The sequence below is a fragment of the Hemitrygon akajei genome, chromosome 11 (assembly GCF_048418815.1).
Source record: "Hemitrygon akajei chromosome 11, sHemAka1.3, whole genome shotgun sequence".
NCBI classification, from domain to species: Eukaryota; Metazoa; Chordata; class Chondrichthyes; order Myliobatiformes; family Dasyatidae; genus Hemitrygon; species Hemitrygon akajei.
In genome coordinates this window covers 101,206,988-101,227,406 of record NC_133134.1, presented here as the reverse complement: position 1 = coordinate 101,227,406, position 20,419 = coordinate 101,206,988, and the positions used below count along the sequence as shown (strand labels likewise).

Here is a 20,419-nt window from a genome sequence, read left to right as displayed (position 1 = left end):
CCAGCGTCAGAAACCTCCTCATGATATTTCAAGTACTCACTGACTTCGGAGCTTTTTGGACATTTCTTACCTGGAATTATCATGAGCAAGAGTAAATGATGCACGACCATACGCAATCTTAATGTGGACAAATTTGATATCTAACTTAAAAGATCTGTTAAAATAGGAATGCTCTGTCTGTGTATGCACTACTATTCAGTTGGTTGGTGGAAGGGAGAGGGGTGGGGGCAGAGAGAGGGGGAGGGGGATGGCGATGAGGGTTGGGGTGGCTGGGTTAAACAGTCAAAATGCAATTGGCAACTGGTTGTATTGAATGTAATTTGTTGGTGTTGCAATAAAAATTGTTATAAAAATTATAAATTATACAACCTTGAGATTTGCTTGCTCACGGGTTGCCACAAAGCAAGAAACGCAAAAGAAGCTCAATTAAAGAAAAAAATAAAAATAAATAAAAGACGACCGCTTAATGCGCAGGAGAAAAACAAATCATACAAACAAGCGAAGCAAACGACAGCAATCTAAACAAAAAAAAAGGTTGCAAGTTCATCCCCTCTTCGGCACAGCTATTAAAGGCAGGAACTCCATAACGCTGACTTGTACCTCGTGGAATTGAAGAAATTCCTGACGACGGGGGGGGGGGGGGGGGGGGCGTCTGTCTTCCCCTGCCTCTTCTCCTCGCTGAAAGGGGGGGGGGGCTGAAGAGAACCATTCTGGGTCTGCTTGACGGACAGGCAGCCGAGCCAGTGAGTGAGTAGGTGGGGCTTTTAAAGGGTTGATATTCCTGGTTTCGTCCCGCGTCCCGGATTCTGATCACACGTCTCCCCGTGGCTGGATCTCCCCCGGGCCTCCACTTCAAATCTGTGCCGGTAAGATGCTCCTGCTGTATGTCACTGTCAACTTCTCCCACTCCATAATAGCTGAATCCTTCCGCTTCAGAAGCGCTTACATCGAGAACCGATTGTGTGAGAATGATGAGACCATTGTGATGTATCGGTCGCGGAATTCTCTGTGGAACGTGTTCGCCTCATGCCCAGTACTTCCAAACACACATGGTTCTTCTCTTCCTAAGGTTCGGCTTGGTCCAGGCGTTTTTGTAAGATTAAAGATTAGTTTATTTGTCACCTGTACATCGAAACGTACAGAGAAATGAATCGTTTTTGAGTCAACGACCAAAACAGTTCGATATCCCACAAGTGTCGCCATGCTTCCGCCAACATAGCATGCCCTCAATTTACTAACCTACTAATCCACACGCTGTTGGAGTGTGGGAGGGAACCAGAGCATCCGGAGGAAACCCTCGCGGTCACAGGGAGAGATCCTTACAGGGGCGGAGGAACTGGATCCCGATCGGTGACAGCCTGCAGCTGTACAGCATTACGCTGGCCGCACCCCTGCCTTTGCTCTTTCCCGCTGAAATCCCCCGCAGTCCCCACCTGGGCTGTGTTAGAAACATAGAAAACCTACAGCATAATACAGGCCCTTCGGCCCAAAAAGTTGTGCTTAGAAGTTGCTAGGCTTACCTATAGCCCTCTATTTTTCTAAGCTCCATGTACCTATCTAAAAGCCTCTTAAAAGACCCTGTTGTATCCGCCTCCACCATCTTTGCCGGCAGCCCATTCCACGCACTCAGCCCTCTCTGGGTAGAAAATTTACCCGACATCTCCTCTGTACCTACTCCCCAGCACCTTAAACCTGTGGCCTCTTGTGGCAACCATTTCAGCCCTGGGAAAAAGCCTCTGAATATCCACACGATCAATGTCTCTTATCATCTTGTACACCTCTATCAGGTCACCTCTCACCCTGCTTCGCTCCAAGGGGTGTGGCGAATGTGCAAATGCAGGGGGGTTGTGAGTTCACGCCTCACCAAAGCCAGTATTAAACTTAGGAAAAGCATTATCTCCCAGAGGTCCGTTACTTGACGCTTCGGCCCATTGAGCCTATGCTGACTATCAATGTAGCTGTAGTTCGAAGTTTGAAAAGTAAATGTATTATTAAAGTCCGTATATGTTGCTATATACTACATTGAGATTAATTTCCTTGCGGACATTTACAGGAAAAAAACAAGAAATATGATAGAATGTATGCTAAACTATACATTAACAGGCAAAGACTAACAATGTCAAAGAGAAGACAAAATATGCAAATAAAAACAATGCTGAGTACAACGTGAGTTGTAAAGAATCCTTGAACGTGAGTCTATAGGTGTAGAATCAGCTCAGAGTAGTGGTAATAGAAGTCATCCATGCCGGTTAGTGGGCCTGATGTTTGTAGGGTAATAACTGTCCCTAACCCTGATGGTATGGGACCTAAGGCTTCTGTACCTCTTGCCTGATGGTCGTAGTGAGAAGAGAGCATGGCTTGGATAGTGGGTGTCCTTTATAATGGATGTTGCTTTCCTGTGGCAGCGCTCATGTACTCGATGACAGGGAAGGCTTTGCCCATGAAGGAATGGGCTGCACGCACCACTTCCTGGAGACTTTTTTCGATCCTGGGCAATTGTTATTTCCATAACAGGCCATGTTGCATCCAGTGAGGACACGTGTGTGCGTGTGTGTGCGTGTGTGTGTGTGTGTGTGTGTGTGTGTGTGTGTGTGTGTGTGTGTGTGTGTGTGTGTGAGTGTGTGTGTGTGTGTGTGTGTGTGTGTGTGTGTGTGTGTGTGCACCTATAAAAGTTGTCAAAGGCTTTGGTGACCTGCCGCAAATCCTGAAAAGGGCTGTTGTGCTTTCTTTAAGATGACACGTCCTGGTCCCAGGAGTAGTGTAACACACACACACACACACAAAATGCTGGAGGAACTCAGCAGGTCAGGCAACATCTATGGAATCGAATAAACAGAAGACGTTTTGGGACTCTTTGACACTAACCAGATCTGCGACACAAGAGATTCTGCAGACGCTGATTCTCTTGTGTTTATTGATGGATGGAGGAACTCAGCGGGTGAGGCAGCATCTATAGAGGGGTTTGGCCCAAAATATTTCCACCCCCATAGATGCTGTCTAACCTGCTGAGTTCCTCTGATGCTTTACATGCTAACTAGACCCTAACTAGTACATTCCCTATAATTCCCAAGTGGTTCCGATTAAGTACATTTAACGGTACCTATTTTATTTCTAACAGCGGATATCAGGATGGCGGTGCGGAGATCGTCGAACAGAACTCCTCGGGTAGGCTGTACCTGTCACGTGTTCACTGTGGCCTTTGCCCTTTGTCTGTAACCCAATGGTTGTCCGCAGAATCAAGAGGGAGGAAGGGGCGGAGAGAAATGGGGGAATCTCAGAATTCGGATCATCAGAAACGGTTTATAATCACTGACATACTGTATGTCATGCAATTTGTTTTGCGGCAGCAGTTCTGTGCAATACATAAAATACTATAAATTACAATAAGATATACGTATAGTAATTTATAAAGCATCGCCAGTTTTCAAAAGTGGGAGAATGGAATAGATTTAAAAATAAAATTATCATCCAGTTACATATATGTCACCATAAACAACCCTGGGATTCATTAATTATCGAGAACCTGAGATGAAGAGTCCTTGAAAGTGTTTCCACTGTGTGGGGACATTTCAATGATGGGACAAGTGAAGTTAGTGATGTTATCTCCTTTGTTCAAGAGCCTGATGGTTGAGGGGTAGTAACTCAGCCCGATATGGATGAGATGATGGATCAGGGGCACGAGAAGGAGGAATGGTGATGAAGGGAATGATAGCAGAGGGTAGACGAGAGGGGAGGGACGGAAGAGAGAGAGAGTTGGGATAAAAGGGACAGAAAAGATTGGAGTGGGAAAGGGCGTAGAGAAGGAGGGGAGAGAAAATAGGGGAGGGACAGAGACATTCGGTAAGGGTATGACGGAGAGGAGAAAGATATGAGAAAGAGGGAGGAGAGGGATAGTGGTATTGTGGGGGTGGTGATGAGGGGAGTGAGAGGAAGGGGGGAGTGTGGAGTGTTGGAAAGGAAGAGGCAGAGGGAAAGATGACTGATAGAGATAGAAGTAAAAGGTTAGAGAGATGGTAGATGACCGGCACGGTAGCATGGCGTTTAGCGCAACGCCATTACAGCGCCAGTGACCTGGGTTCACATCCCGCCGCTGTCTGTGAGGAGTATGTACGTTTTCCGCGTGGGTTTCTTCCGGGTGCTCCGGTCCTCACACATCCCAAAGGTGTACGAGACAGTAAGTTATTTGGCCACATGGGTGTAATTGGGCAGCGCGGGCTAGTTTGGCTAGTAGTTACCACGCTATGCCTCTAAATAAATAGAGGGATGGACGGAAGATGTTAGATGGCATAAGTGCCGAATGCCGGGAGGGAGTGGGTTCTGGGGGTGGGGAAAGTGAGAGGGAATGTGAATAGAGAATAAGAATGGTTGTGGGATCAGCCGGCGCCAGGGGCAGCAGGGGGACGCGGAGCTTAAGTGGTGGGGAAAGCAGCTATCCTGAAGCCGTAATGGAAACCACTTTAAATCCGGACCCTGCAGGAGCGCGGAGCATGAGATGACACCGAGCACTGAGTGCGGATGGCTGTCGGTGGGTTATCCTTAATAACCCTGGGTTCTATGTGTCCCTCTACTTCTCCCACATTCCCACCCCACCCTCCAGACCAGTGTCGTCCGTCGCTTCGGGGGGCTCCCTCTGGTCAGCTCCAGCACGCAGCTGGCGGTGGCCACCTACTCGGACATGAAGCGGAGCTTCTGGCTGACCCGTTCCGTATTTGGCCTGGTGGAGGGCAGTGTCAGGCTGGCGGCGCGCCTGGCGGCCAGGGGCATTCAGCCAATCCTGGAGAGCTTCGAATCTCAAAGTGAGTGGGGTGCGGGGGTTGAGAAACGGTACAGGACCAATGCCCGGCGCCGGTGGTGCGTACAATCCCTTTATGATGAAGCAGAGGAAGTGCTGCATATCTGTAGCGCCTGTCACGTCCCTTTCATGTAGCCCCAGAATAAATGAACGCTCCACAAGTCCTCCTCATACCTCTCCCTTCCCTTCTGTCCCCCTTTCCCCTCTCCCTCTAACCTATCCTCTTCCTCATTGCTCTCTCCACCTCTCGTTACATTCCCCTTCTCCACTCATTCCCTCTCCTTCTCCCCATCCCTCTTCCTTTCTTCCTTCCCCCTCCGCGAAACCTCTCCTCAACCATCCTCATCTCTCTCTCTCTCTCTCTCTCTCTCTCTCTCTCTCTCTCTCTCTCTCTCTCTCTCTCTCTCTCTCTCTCTCTCTCTCTCTCTCTCTCTCTCTCTCTCTCCCTCCCTCCCTCCCTCCCTCTACCCACCCGTCCTTCTCCTCCTTTTTCCCTTAGCCCTCTTCTCATTCGAGGAAACGCTTTGCACCTAGTGATCATAATGCCAGTAGTTTCAAAGTAAATATGGAGAAAGATAAGTCTGGTCCGCAGGTTGAGATTCTAAATAGAAGAAAAGCCCATTTCGATGGCATCAGAAAAGATCTGGTAAGCGTGGATTAGGACAGGTTGTTTTCTGGTAAAAAGTCTACTTGGTAAGTGAGAGGCCTTCAAAAGTGAAATTTTCAGAGTACAAAGTTTGTATTTGCCTGTCAGAATAAAAGGTAAAGATAACAGGTACCGGGAACCTTGGTTTTTCAAGAGATATTGAGACCCTGGTCAAGAAAAAGAGGGTGTAAACTGGTGTGGGCAAGTAGGAACAAATGAGGTGCTTCAGAAATGCAAAAAGAACACTTAAAGAAATCAAAAGGGCTAAAAGATGGCATGAGGTTGCCCTAGTAGACAAGGTGAAGGAGAATCCTAAAGGATTCAATAGATATTTTAAGAGCAAAAGGATTTGCAAGGGACAAACTTGGTCCTCTAGCCGATCAGAATGGTTTTTTTGCATCTGTATTTACTCTTGGAGGCAAGGCAGTATCGGCTTCATGGACCCTGTACAGACTACAGAGGAGAAGGCGTTTGCTGTCTTGTTGCAAATTAGGATGGATACATCCCCAGGGCCTGGCAAAGTGTTCCCTCGGACTTTGGGGGAGGCAAATACAGAAATTGTAGGGGCGATAACTATATATATGTATATCAATGGACAGGGACTGATTAAAAATATTCAGCGTGGCTTCATGCGTGATAAGTCATGTTCAACTAATTTTGTAGAATTTTTCGAGGGAGCTACCAGGAAAATTTGTGAAGGATTTGATGAGGTCCGGCATGAGCTTGGTCAGAAGGTTCAGTCGCTCGGCATTCAAGATGAGGTAGTGAATTAGATTTAACATTGGCTTTATGGGAGAGGCCAGAGGATGATAGCAGTTGGTTGCCTCTCTGACTGAAGTCCTGAGACTAGTGGAGGGCCGCAGGGATCACGTGTGGGCCCGTTATTGCTTGTCATTAATATCAGAGGTCTGGATGCTAACCAGGGTGACTAACCGGAACAGCAGATTTGTGGATGATACCCAGATCAGGGGTACAGTGGACAGCGAGGAAGACTATCAGAGCTTGCAGCCAGATCTGGACCAGTGGAAATGGGCTGAAAATGGCAGGTGGAATTTAATGAAGCCAAGTGCGAGGTGTTCCACGGCGGAAAGACCATCTAGGGTAGGTCTTACACCGTGAGCATCAGGCCATTGAGGAGTATGGTAGAAAAAAGGGATATGGGAATACCGGTACATATTTCACTGAAATTGGCGTCACAGGTAGACAGGGTTGTAAGGAAAACTTTTGTCACATTGGCCTCCATAAATCAAAGTACTGAGTACAGAAGATGGGACATTAAGTTGAAGTTGTATAAGATGATGGTGAAGCCCAATTTGAAATATCAAGTGCAATTCTGGTCAGTTCCCATAGATAGATATAAATAAGGTTGAAAGAGTACAGAGAACATTTACAGGAATGTTGCCAGGACTGCAGGACCTGAGTTATAAAGAAAGATTGAATAGGTTAGGACTTTATTTCTTGGGGACAATTGATAGAGATATGCAAAATTATGGGGGGTGTAGATAGGGTAAATGAAAGTAGACTTTTTCCACTAAAGTTGGGTGGAACCACAACTAGAGGTCAGGTATGCTTGGAGGCACATGATAAATTAGGACAAGGGTTAGATATGAAAGGTGAAAAGTCTAAAGGGAACATGAGGGGAAACTTCTTCACTTGGAGGGTCACCAGAGTGTGGAATATGCTGTCAGCGCACGTAGTATATAGGAGCTCAGTTTCAACATTTAAGAGAAGTTTGGATAGGTGCATGAATAAAGTAGGGGTATAGAGGGTTATGGTCCCGGTGGAGATCGTTGGGCGTAGGAAGTTTAAATAGTTTGGACTATTTGGACTAGATGGGCCAAAGGGCCTGTTTCAGTGCTGTACATTTCTATGACTCTTCCTTCCTTTGGTTATACCATTTGAAGATCAACCATTGATTTACCCCAGCAAATCCTCCCTTAGTGGCCCCATCTTTTTTCACTATTCTCCCCTAGAGACACTTCCAAGAAGCACTCGTCTCAGGCAGCCACTCCTAAGCAATGACCATTTCCAATCAGAAAGTCTACTGATATATCCTTAACAGTCAGCAGCGGACCCAAATCCGACCACTACAGAACACCACTAGTCATCGGCATCCAACCTGAAAAGGCTCCCTTTATTCCCACTCCTTGCTCCCTGCCAGTCAGCCAATCTTCTATCCATGCTAATATCTTTCCTGCAATATCATGGGTTCTTATCTTATTAAGCAGCCTCATGTGTGGCACCTTGTCAAAAGGCTTCTGAAAATTCAAGTAAACAATATCCACTGACTCTCCTTTGCCTGTCCTGTCTTATATTTCATCATATTCCAATGGATTTGCTAAGAAATAATTCTCCTTAAGGAAGTCATGCTAACTTTGTCCTGTTTTACCACGTGCCTCCAAGTACCCCAAAACCTCATCCTTCATAGTGGATTCTAAAATCTTGCCAACCACCGAAGCTAGATAATAATTTCCTATATTTTGTCTCCCTCCCATCTTAAATGAGTGAGGGGACTTTAGCAATTAGTGATATTATTGGCCCCAGGATGAATTTGTAACTCCCACTTCGCCTCTGTCCAGGACATTTCCCAGCCTGTCTCAGGTTGGTCGCAGTGCTAGAGCCTCACTGTCCCACTCCAAGCGATCACTCCTCCCACCCCAATGCAGGACGTCACCTGAAGCCAGCTGTTGGGTAGCGTGGAGCCTATGGTACATTGAGGGCCACCCGGTTGTCTAGTGTTGTCTCCTCTACACGGGGAGCGGGACACCAGTAACCCTGCAGAAGGAGGTGCTTGGCCTTTGCCAAGCGACAGAAGTATCCCGGGTTGTATCCCTCGGGACAGGGTGAAGCGCCTGTGTGTTGATGCTGTAATGTTTGACAATGATCTTCATTCACTGTCCACTAAGTAAAGTGGAACAAACAAGTTGCAAATATCTTCTCCCTCTGACATGGCGCCAGGCTACTAATTCATCCGTCTCGCTCCCACATTACGTAGTCAACTACAGCACCAAAAGCTTGTTTCACCAGCAGCACACCCTGTCTCTACCACCACCCCTGGCAGTGCACTCCATGTATCCAACCCTCTATATGTAAAAAAAAACATACCTCTGACATTCCCCTTATTCTTCCCTCCACTCACCTTAACCTCTGGTTTTGGTATTGCCACCCCGGGGAAAAGGCGCTGCCTGACTAGTCTGTCTTTGCCTCTCATATGGAACGATCTGTCAGAGGAAGTGTTTGTGGCAGGTACAATAACAACATTTAAAAGACACTTGGATGGCTGCACGGGTAGGAAAGGATTTGAAGGACGTGGGGCAAATGCGAGCATACGGGACTACCTTGCATGGACACCTTGGTCGTGATAAACAAGTTGGCTCTGAGTTACCCGTGAGTTGCAAAAGGAAGCCCTTCTTCCCAGAGGCATAATTTTAAGGTGATTGTAGAAAAGTATATTGTGGTAGATTTTTTACCCAGAGCGGTGGGTGTGTGGAACGTGCTGCCAGGAGTGGTGATAGAAGCAGGTGCATTACTGACATTTAAGAAACTCAGACAGGCATATGGATGACAGAAACGTGGAGGGCTAACTCCAAGAGTTAGATTGTTCTTGGAGTAGATTAGAAGGCTGGCACAACATCGCGGGCCGAAGGGCTTGTATTCTGTCGTAATGTTCTATGTTCTTCAATGGGGGTCTATAAGGGAGGAAAATTTTAGACTGATCTTAGTGTAGGTTAAGGAATCGGGATAACATTGAGGGACGAAGGGCCTCTACCGTGCCAGACTGAAGGGCGAGTTGCAGGGCAGGTGAGGGGGTGTGGTGGGGTTAAAGGAGAGTTGGAGGTGTATGATAATAAGAATGTGCCAATTTGGAGCCTTTATGGGCTGAATGGTCTCTCCCTTGTGGTAATACGAGTGTGAGTCAGGCGTAAACCTTCATGCAGTCTTTAAGCTACAGCGTCGTTAGTCTTTCACGCCAGCCCCAGGCGGTGAAAATTCCGGAGTTGAGCTAAAAAGGATCCCGTTGTGTGACTGCCCTTACCCACAAAACTCGTGCTTATCACACGTAACCGTGACTAAACTGAATCCCGAGATATCCTCCTGCTCCTAAGGTCACCGAGTTATACAAACTGCTGTTTTGTTGGCCTTAGACAGCAAACGGGTGTCGAAGATGAACCCCCAACTCCTCAGATTAATGGGTGGAAAGTCAAGGCCATGGGTCAAAGGGAAGACATTGGTTCCCTCCCCCAACCCACCGTTCACAGGGGAACAGGAGGCTAGCATTCATCCCCTAAGCCTTTCTCACCACAATGCAATCTGGGAGAAGCGATGTCGACGTTTCTCCCTGTAGATGCTGCCTAGCTGCCTGTGTTCTACCAGCATTTTGTGTGTGTTGTTGTTTGAATTTCCAGCATCTGCAGCTTTCCTTGTGTAACCTATCTGTACGTTAACCCTCCGCCGACCGGCTTTGAAATACGTCCACTCATCTGCCGAGTTCTGGCAGTCCCGACTGACATGATCCACGGTTATTTGAGGTTCGGGTTAGAGCGTCCGGATCCTCGCCACTCCCCCAACTCCTGCTTGTCCGGGTCTACGGTAGTTCTCTCCCCTTGCTCCGGACTCTACGCTCTCCCCACTGCCGACAAAACTGCTGCGGTCAAGTCGAACCGAAACGCTGCGCAAAAGGCAGGATAAACTCTCCACTGAACCCCTCGTGAACCAGCGTCGGACCCGTTATGCCTAGAGACAGCGCGGTTGTTAAATGGGAACTACAGAGGTAAATCTCGGGAGAGTATGTCACCTATAACACCACCACCATCCCGTTCCCGTCCCCGCAGTTAACGTCGCCAATGACGTCGCAGCCCACAGACTGGACAGACTGGAAGAGACGTTTCCCATCCTCCAACTTTCGGTCGATGAGGTAAGTGAGTGATGCACCATCAATAACTCACGCTGAGACGTAGGAAGTGAGGTATCGGCTTTTATTGACTGGAAGAATGAACAACACTACATCCTGGGGAATGAGGCAGGGCAACAGGTCACAGTCGCCTTTATACAGGGGTCTGTGGGAGGAGCCACAGGAGCAGTCAGCAGGGGTCTGTGGGAGGAGCCACAGGAGCAGCCCAGACAGGTATATCTAGTTCACCACAGTGAGGTAACACCAGACTCCCCCGGGTGTTCTGCAACCTCGCGAGGTGGGGGGAGGGGTGGCGGACCAACCTAATCCTGGGTGTGTCGGGTGGGGTTCCCTGTCCCAGCAGCCGTCCAGGAGACAGCTGGGATTCACTCCCAGTGGACGAGCGCCTCCCGCCGCCCGCAACCCCTTCGGTTCCACTCATCCGAAGCCGCTTGTCCACACTCACGTTGCCATTAAAACTTAGCAGGAAGATGGAGGATTGGAAAGCTTTTAAAAACCTACAGACAGAAACTATAAGAATCATAAGCAGGAAACAGATGAAATAGGAAAGCAAGCCAGCAGACAACATCAAAGTTTACAGCAGAAGCATTTTAAATATTTAAAAAATAAAAGAGATGAGAGTGGATATAGGACCGCTAGAAAATGAGACAGGAGAAATAATAACGGGGGACAAGGAGATTAGTATTTTACATCAGTCTTCATGTGGAAGACACTAGCAGTTTGCCAGATGTTGAAGGGTGTGAGGATGAGAAGTGAGTGCAATTACTATTACAAGGGAGAAGGTGCTTAAAAAAAAAAGTAAGGGCACATTAGTCACTCGGATCAGATGAACTGCAAGTTGAGGTTCTGAAAGTGGTAGCGTTAGAGATTGTGGAAGCATTAGTAATCATCTTGCAAAAATCATTAGACTGGCATAATGCCAGAGGACTGGAAAATTGCAAATATCACTCCACTGTTTAAGAAAGGAGGAAGGCAGCAGAAAGGAAATTATAGACCAGTTAGCTTGACCTCAGTGGTTGGGAAGATGTTGGTGTCAGTTGTTGAGGATGAGGTTATGGAGTACCTGGTGGCACAGGACAAGATAGGACAAAGTCAACATGGTTTCTTTAAGGAAACAGGTAAGCTGCAGATGGACTCAGACAGATTAAGAAAACGGGCAAGAAAGTGCCAAATCAAATACAATGTTGGACAATGCATGGTCATGCACTTTGATAGAAGAGATAAATGTGCAAACTATTTTCTAAACAGGGAGAAAATCCAAATATCTGAGATGCAAAGGAACTTGGCAGAACACCCTAAAGGTTAACTTGCAGGTAGAATCAGTGGTGAGGAAGGCAAACACAATGTTAGCATTCATTTCAAGGGGTCTGGAGCACAAGAGCAGGGATGTGATGCTGAGGCTTTATAAGGCACTGGTGAGGCCTCACCTTGAGTACTGTGAACAGTTTTGTGCTCCTTATCTAAGAAAAGATGTGCTGGCATTGGAGAGGGTTCAGAGCAGGTTCACAAGGATGATTCTGGAAATGAAAGAGGAACATTTGATAGCTCTGGGGCTGTGCTGGCTGGAATTTAGAAGAATGAGAGGGATCTCATTGAAACCTTTTGAATATTGAAAGGCCTAGACAGAGTCGATGTGGAAAGGATACTTCCTATGGTGGGGGAGTCTCGGACAAGAGGGCACAGCCTCAGAATAGAGGAGCATTCATTTAAAACAGAGATGCAGAGAAGTTTCTTTTGCCAGAGGGTGGTGAATTTGTGGAATTTGTTACCACAAGCAGATGTGGAGGCCAGGCTGTTGGGTGTATTTAAGGCAGAGCTTGACAGGTTCTTGATTAGACATGACGTCAATGGTTGCAGGGAGAAGGATGGGGAGTAGTCTGAGCAGGGGGGAAAAGATTCAGCCATGATTGAATAGCGGAACAGACTCAATGGCCTAAATCTGCTCCTGTGTCTTACGGCCTTATTCCACTGGGGACACCCTAATTCTAAACTTCATCAAATCTCATGTCCTTCACACATCACACCCCCCATCAATCCTACACCCCTCCCTGTTTCTGTTACACCCCTCCAGCACCTCAGCCCTCTCCATCTCTGTAACCAGGTCCAGCCATACACCCCTCCCATATTTAACCTTTCAGCCCCTACACCCTTCACTGTCTCTGTAGCCCCCCTCCGGCCCCCACACCCTCCCTGTTGCCATAACACCTTTCCATTGAAAAGATTGACCTACATCCTCCAACTTCCTTCACCACCAGGTGATCTCACACCTCGGAGAACCCATCACCCTCAGCCTGGAGGATGCACAGGAGCGGTTCACCCTTGGGCGGAAAGGCCTAATGAAGAGGACGACGGCTGCCATGGAAAGGGTACAAGAGTCTGTGTCTGGACAGGCCACTGCATTCCTCAACACAAGCCTGGGACAGGCACTGGAAGCTGGGGGGGTCCAAGTCCTGGTCAGGCTGGATCGAGCAGTGGACCACTACCTTCCCAACAATGAGGAAGATGGCAGTAAGTGATGGCGGTCAATGGCAGCAGTGTCCCATCACTAGACACCAGGATCCAACCATGGGTTTTCACCCCAGGGAGACAAGGCCGGTATTGGGTTTATTATGGGCTTCATTAGACGAGGTCAAAATCCATAGATTCCTCAAAGTTACTGCACAAGTTGACAGGGTTGTTAAGAAAACATATGGTGTGTTGGTCTGCATTAGTAAAATAATTGAGTTCAAGAGCTGCAAGGTAATGTTGCAGCTCTATAAAACTGGTTAGACTCCACTTAGAATTTTGCTTTCAGTTCTGGAGACCTCATTAAAGGAAGGATGTGGAAGCTTTAGAGCAGATGCAGAGGAGATTTACCAGGATGCTACCTGGATTAGACAGCATGTGTTATGAGGATAGGTTGGAGTGAAGGTTTGGAGCATGTTTGGTTCACTCTTTGGCGAATTGATAGAGGTATATGAGACTATGAGAGATATAGTTAGAATGGGAAGCCAGCACCTTTTCTCCAGGATGTCAATAGCCACTATATCTATTTAAGCTGAGTGGCAAAAAGTTTAGGGGAGATTTCAGAAGTAGCTTTTTTCACATAGATAGTGGTAGGTCATTGGAATGCATTGCCAGAGGCTGATACATTAAGGACATTAAGAGATTTTTAGGTATGCACGTGGATGATAGAAAAAAATAGGATTTTAGGCTGTGTGCAAAGGAAGGTTTAGATTGAACTTAGAGTACGATTATATTGGAAGAGATGACATTGTGGGCCAAAGGGCCTATACTGTGCTGTTCTATGAGACAGTGAAAAACTTTGTCATGTATGTCGTACTTACAGAAGTGAGTGTACCTGTAAGGAAAAAGTGCTGGAGAAGCTGAAAGGTCTGAAAGTGGTTAAGTTTCCTGCATCCCAAGGTTCTGAAAGAGGTTGCTGAAGGGATTGTGGAGTTGTGGTACTGGAATAGTTCCATAGGACCGGAAAATCACTAATATCACCCCACTCTTTAAGAAGAGAGGGAGGCAGGCAAAACACAAGAAATTACAGGTCAATTAGTCTGACTTTAGTCATTGGCAAGATGTTGGTGTTTATTACTAAGGATGAAGTTTCAGGATACTTGGAGGCACATGATAGAATAGGCAGAAGTTGGCATGGTTTCCTTAAGATAAAATCTTGCCTGAAAAATTTGGAATTCTTTGAGCAAATAATCATCAGGACTGACAAAGGAGAGTTAGTGAATACCGTATACTTGGATTTTCAGAAGGTCTTTGACAAAATGCCACACATAAAGCTGCTAAACAATGTAAGAGTCCATGTTATTGCAGGAAAGATACTAGCATGGATAGAAGATTGGCTGCCTGGCAGGAGGCAAAGAGTGGGAATAAAGGGGGCCCTTTCTGATTGTCTGCCAGTGGTGTTCTGCAAGGGTCAGCGTTGGGACCACTTCTCTTCACATTATATGTCAATGATTTGCATGACAAAGTTTATAGTTTTGTGGACAAGTTTGCAGATGATACAAAGATAGGGTGTGTTGAGGAAGCAGAGAGTCTGCAGAAGGACAGACAGGTTGAGTAAATGGGCAAGAAAAGTGGCAGATGGAATATAATGTATGCTCATACACTTTGATAGAGGAATAAAGGCATAGATTATTTTGTAAATAGGAAGAAAAATCAGGAATTGAGGTGCATAGGGATTTGGAAGTCCTGCAGGATTCCCTAAATGTTAAGTTGAGTTGGTAGAAAGGAACACAAATGCAATGTTTGCATTTATTTTGAGAAGGCTAGAATATGAAAGTAAGGAATTTGAATTGGAATTGGTTTATTATTTTCACATGTACTGAGATACAGTGAAAAGCCTCTCTTGCATACTGTCATGCAGATTAAGTAACAGCTATGGAGAAAATATAGTGCAGGAAGATAATAAAGCACATAATCACAACAGAGTATATAGTAGGGTCAAGTGTCTATCTAATCATTCCAGGAGACCATTCAATAGACATGACAGTGGGATAGAGGTTGTCCTTGAGCCTGATGGAACGTGTTTTCAGTCTTTCGTATCTGATGAGAGAGGGGAGAAGAGAGAATGTCTGGGTGGGTGGGGTCTTTGAATATGCTGGTCACTTTACCAGGCAGCAAGAATTGTAGACAGACCCCATGGAGGGGAGGCTGGTGTCTGTGATATGCTGAACTGTGTCTACAACTCCTTGCTGTTCTTTTGCAGTCACATGCAGAGTAGTTGCTATACCAAGCCATGATGCATCCAGTTAGGATTCTTTCTGTGGTGCATTGATTAAAAGATTGACAGGGACATACCAAATGTCTTTAACATCCTAAGGAAGTAGATGCATTGGTGAGCTTTCATAGCCGTTATGTCTACATGGTTGGACCAGGATAGACTATTGATGATGATCACGCTAGGGAACTTGAATGTCTCAACCCTCTCAACCTCAACACCATTGATGTAGACATGGGCATGTGGACAACCCCCCACCCACACTTCCTGAAGTCAATGGCCAGCTCTTGTTTTGACTTCAGGGGAAAGGTTGTTGTCATGACACCACCTCACTTGGCTCTCTATCTCCTTCGAATACTCTGACTCTTTGTTGTCTGGAATAAAGCCCTCTATGGTGATATCATCTGCAAACGTGTAGATGGAGTTGAAGCAGAATCTGGTTACGCCATCATGTGTACAGGGAGTAAAGTAGGGGTCTCCTGACACAGCCTTGTGTTTAGAATTGTGATGAAGGTGTTACTGCCTATCCTTACTGATTATGATCTATTTGTCAGGAGGTCAAGGAGCCAGTTGCAAACCGAGGTGTTGATTCCCAGGTCTTGGAGTCTGGTGAAGGGTTTCCTTGGAAGTATAGTCTTGACGTGGAGTTGTAGTGAAGAAATAATAGTATGTCTTTAATGTTCAGACTCTCCAAAGATAAATATCTACTCTAGACCCTTTTTGGTAGTAGGTAAATTGCCATGTGTCAAGGTTGTTTAGAAGGCTGGAGTTAATGATATGATACTGAAGCTTTATAAGGTGCTGGTCAGACCACATTTGGACTATTGGGTGTAGTTTTTGGCCCCATATCTAAGAAGGCATGTGCTGGCATTGGAGAGGGTCCAGAGGAGGTTTACAAGAATGATCCCAGGGATGAAATGGTTAATGTATGAGGAGCGTATGATTGCTCTGAAACCTACTGAAACCCATTGAAAGGGCAAACCAGAGTGGACCAAGAGAGAATATTTCCTATACTGGGTGAGTCTTGGACGAGGGACAGTCTCACAATAGAGATTTCCATTTAGAACAGAGATACAGAGGAATTTATTTAGCCAGAGGTGGTGATTCTGTGGAATTCTTGTCATAGATAGATGTGGAGGTCAAGTTATTGGGTATATTTATGATGTTATGTAGGACTAAATGTTAATATCCTTTATTAGATGTTGATTGATTCTTGATTAGTAGGGGCATCAAAAGTTACGGGGAGAAAGCTGGAGAATGGGGTTGACAGGGATAAGTCGGCCATGTCTGAATGGCGAAGCAGACTCGATGGGCCGAATGGCTAATTCTGCTCTGATATCTTTTGATCTATTTCAAAGCATGACTACAACAGGGTAGTACAAGGGAAAACACAACAGAATGCAGAATGAAGAGAGAGCAGTGTGATCATTACCTCTCCATAGCAACACCGCAACCACTTTGAACACTTTGGGCTACAGTTGACTTTATAATTTTCTAAATTTGAGCTGTGTTACCTTTCTTGTAAATGTTGGGTGTAAGTAATGTTTAATTGATACTGTATTGTTCTTGTTTAATGCTGCTTATTTGGTGTTCTGTGTCTGTGATGCTGCTTCGGATTATGTTCTCATTACACCTGTACATATGTGTGGTTGAGTATATGACAATAAACTCGACCTTGACTTTGAGATAAACATTAATGGTGCAAGGACCACGATATAGTAGGATGCGAGGTCAAGAGTTCATCTTTAGCACACACAAATGCTGAGGAACTCAGCAGGTCCGGCAGCATTTATGAAAGGGAATAAACAGACCCTTCACCAGGACTGGAAATGAAGGGAGCAGAAGCCAGAATAAGAAAGTGGGAAGGGAAAGGGGTAGAAGGGGGCAGGTGATAGTGAGACCAGGTGGGTGGGCGAGGGGATGGAGTAAGAAGCTTGGAGTTGATGGGTGGAAAAGGCAAAGGGCCAGAGAAGGAATTTGATGGGAGAGGGGAGTGGACCTTGGGAGAAAGGGAAGGAGACTGGGCACCAGGGAGAGATGATAGGCATATAAGGATCAGAGGCCAGAGGCCAGAGTGGAGAATAGAAGAATGGGGAGAGGAAAAATACACCTGGAGTAGAACTCAACATTCATGCCAACAAGTTGGAAGCTGCCTAAACGGAATATGAGGAGTTACTCCTCCAACCTGAGAGTGGCCTCATCGTGGCAGAAGAGGAGACCATGGACAGACATGTCAGAACGGGAATGGGGATAGGAATTAAGATGTTTGGCCATAGGAAAGTTTACAAGGCAGTTGAGAGAAAGACAGTGCAAAACAAGACCTTAGTGTAAGGAAAGCCACTGTGGTCATTTTCATGTGGCGTCAGAGGTTTCACTGCTGAGGTACGGTGAGGGTTGTGTCAGTGTAGAGGCAGAGCTGAAGGGAAGACTTCAGGGAGGTCACAGAGGTAGAGAGGGAAGGGGTGAGGTTTCCATAATCTGGTTCCACTCAGCTAGAGGAACGACACCCAGTGGTGGGGCGATGAGTGTGGGAGATGGCCAGGGGGCAGCACAGGAAAAGAAACTAGAGAGTGGTGTAACATCAGGAAGGGGTTATAGAGACAAGGAGAGGTTAGGGGATGGAGCAGAGCTACAGCAATGGGGAAGGGTGTAGGGACCAGAGGGGTTTGCATAGATGGTGAGGGTTGGTTGATGTGTTTGAGAAGGCTGATGGAGGGAATTTGGATATAACAGACTGTTGTACTCTGCTGCCATGACTCTCCATTCCTTCGTCCCTGGAGGATGTTGTCTGTAAGTAGTTTTTACTTTCTCCCCATGACTTACCTCTGTGGTTTCCTCCCACAGCCCAAAGACGTACTGATTTTTAGCTTAATTGGTCATTGTATATTGTCCCGTGATTAGTCTAGTGTAAAATTGGGAGGTTGCTGGGCAGTGCAGTTCGATGGACAGGAAAGCCCTATTCTGTGCTTTATCTCAATAAGTAACAAATAAATGTTACCAGCACCTGTAAGTGAGGTTCTGCTGCACATCAGATCCTGGCCAAAGCCTGGTGCCAGGGAGCAGGCACCACTCGGCACAGAGCCAGCAGTACCAGCAGATTCCTTGTACATTCTACATCTTGGGTCTTGATCAGCATGGATTCGGTCAGTCCTTCCCAGGGCTGAGCCGTTCACATGATGTTGTGAGTCCAGTGTCAGAGGGGTAAGTTGTGGAGGGTAGGCTGTCCCCAACACTACCCCATTCTGGCGCTAGGTACGGGTGGAGCCCATGCTGCTGGTATGCCGACTCCCTCCCTCCCTTTCTCTTCCTCCTACAGGTGAAAACTGCTCAGCCGGCGACGGACAGGCAGAAGAGCAGCCAAGTCTGGTCCCCCAGGCACGAAGGCTGTTACTGAAGTTTGGGCTCCGCTGGCAGCACAGGGCATTGGTTTATACAGAGACCCTATGGGAGGGGACTTTGACCAGAGCTCTGCTCATCTCCGAGGGCCTGGACAGGGTAGGTGTGACAGCTGCCCATCCCTAACTGTCCTGCACCCTACCAACAGACCATCCCATCTCCCTCCCATACCCTCTTACAAAAAACCTGAACCCTTCAATGCCTATAAACCCCATAACTCTACAAAGAGACACCACCGTCTCCCTCCCCATGAGTTCACTTCACAACCCCACATACCTGCAATTCCTAAACATCTCTTCCCAATACTAACAAGACACCCCAAACTCCCCCTACTTAATTTCCATGTCCACTCACCTTCCCATACATATATACCACTACAGAACACAACTTTGCTCTAATGACACCCCACACTACAGACCTCACACCAACCCACCCTACTCCCAACTTACATTCTACATATCTCTCCACTCTGCCCCAACCCACACATTTGACATTTGCCCCTCTCTTCTCTCCTCTCCCCTCCCCTCTCTCCCCACCTTCTCCTCTTCCCTCCCCTCTTTCTCCCCTCACCCCTCCTCCCTCCCCCACCCCTCCTCCCTCCCCCCACCCCTCCTCTGTCATTGTCCTCTCCCTTCTCGAGTGTTTCCCATTTGGACTTGGGAATGTCCAATCAATACTCAGCACAGATGTATCAGTGCACAATTCCTGCAGCTTGTTTCTACCATTCAGTGTATGCTGTCCCTGCCTGTACCTTGCACCCTGCACCGTGTGCTGGATGGTTTCAGCAGATTCCTTTCACAGTCTGCATCTTGGGTCTTGTCTGCTGTGATATAACTCTGCTTCGATTTCTCTTGGGCTGAGCGTCTGCTCTTGTGCATCCATGAACAGGTCCTCCTTTATTCCGGCGGGTGTAAAGTCACTCATCGTTGAACTTTGAATGGAATCCTCCATGTATTGTTAGTAGTTTCTGGGTATTGATGTCAACAGCTGCCAGTTCATTCTGTCTGTTGTGGCTGGGTCTCTGGTGACTGGTAGAGCAAATGTGGTGATGGCTCTGATCTTGTTCTTCACATTCAGCTGCCTTTTGCTTTCTGGTAGTTGATCCAGGCTGTGCCTTGGTTTGCCTTGCCTTGTCTTGGAGTCTCACATGACTGCTTTGTCCACCAGTATTGGTGCTTGGAGACTCTGATTCCATTACCAATCGCCCTCTGAGCAGGGCTTGGGAATTTACACGTTTCTTCAGCTTGGTGGCTGTGATGCCTGACAGGAGCTTCCATGTTGTTGACAGGCAGATTAAAGGCCAGTAGCTTGATAGTGTTGCTTCTTTGTGAGGATCCTTATTTTTGAGTACTGTCCTTCCTTGAGTTAGCCAGCCTGCTTCAAGCATCTGGTTAATTTGAGCTGCCGGCAGTGTATGTAATGCTGTCAGTTTCTTCACCCAGTAGGTGCGGATCATGTCAGGCCCTGGTGATGTCCAGTTCCTCATACTTGCTACCTGTTGCTGCACATCTATTGCTGTGACGGTGACTGGTTCTTCCTCTGGGAGGTTGCAGAGGTTTGCTTGTAGGTCTTTTGGCCACTGGCTGCTGGTGTTATGGGATGCCTCTTTCTCCCGTATACTCTTCCAGTACTCCTCAGTTACTATTCAAGTACTGGCATGTTGTTACTCTGAAAGCTGTGAGAATACTTTTCCTGTTTCTTTGGAGAAGAGTGCTATTATTCTCTTGGCCTCTGCATCCTTGGTGTACCTTTGTAGTCTGGTAGCCCGAACTGTTAACCATTACTTGGCAGTTTTCAGGGCTTCGGCTATGGACATACCTTTGTACTTCCTTAGTAGCTGAGATGAGTCATTGCACAGCTCAGTTAGTCTGCTGACCTCTGCCGTTGTGGTTTTCATCTTGGCTTCCAATCATCGTCTGTGGGGAAGGGGGTTTTGACAGTATTTATTTTGTA

The 20,419-nt window shown here is 46.8% G+C and overlaps 1 protein-coding gene across 1 annotated transcript in view; it reads left to right on the top strand.

The window, feature by feature from the left end:
• The first annotated feature begins 806 nt into the window (after positions 1-806).
• The window catches only part of LOC140735155 (uncharacterized), a 29,200-nt gene continuing 9,587 nt past the window's right edge, over positions 807-20,419 (top strand). The window contains exons 1-6 of the mRNA XM_073059944.1: positions 807-866; positions 3,119-3,165; positions 4,598-4,796; positions 10,271-10,353; positions 12,606-12,858; positions 18,387-18,565. Of these exons, the coding sequence (XP_072916045.1) occupies positions 3,130-3,165; positions 4,598-4,796; positions 10,271-10,353; positions 12,606-12,858; positions 18,387-18,565 (750 nt within the window). The 5' untranslated portion in view covers positions 807-866; positions 3,119-3,129. The remainder of the gene's footprint in view (positions 867-3,118; positions 3,166-4,597; positions 4,797-10,270; positions 10,354-12,605; positions 12,859-18,386; positions 18,566-20,419) is intronic.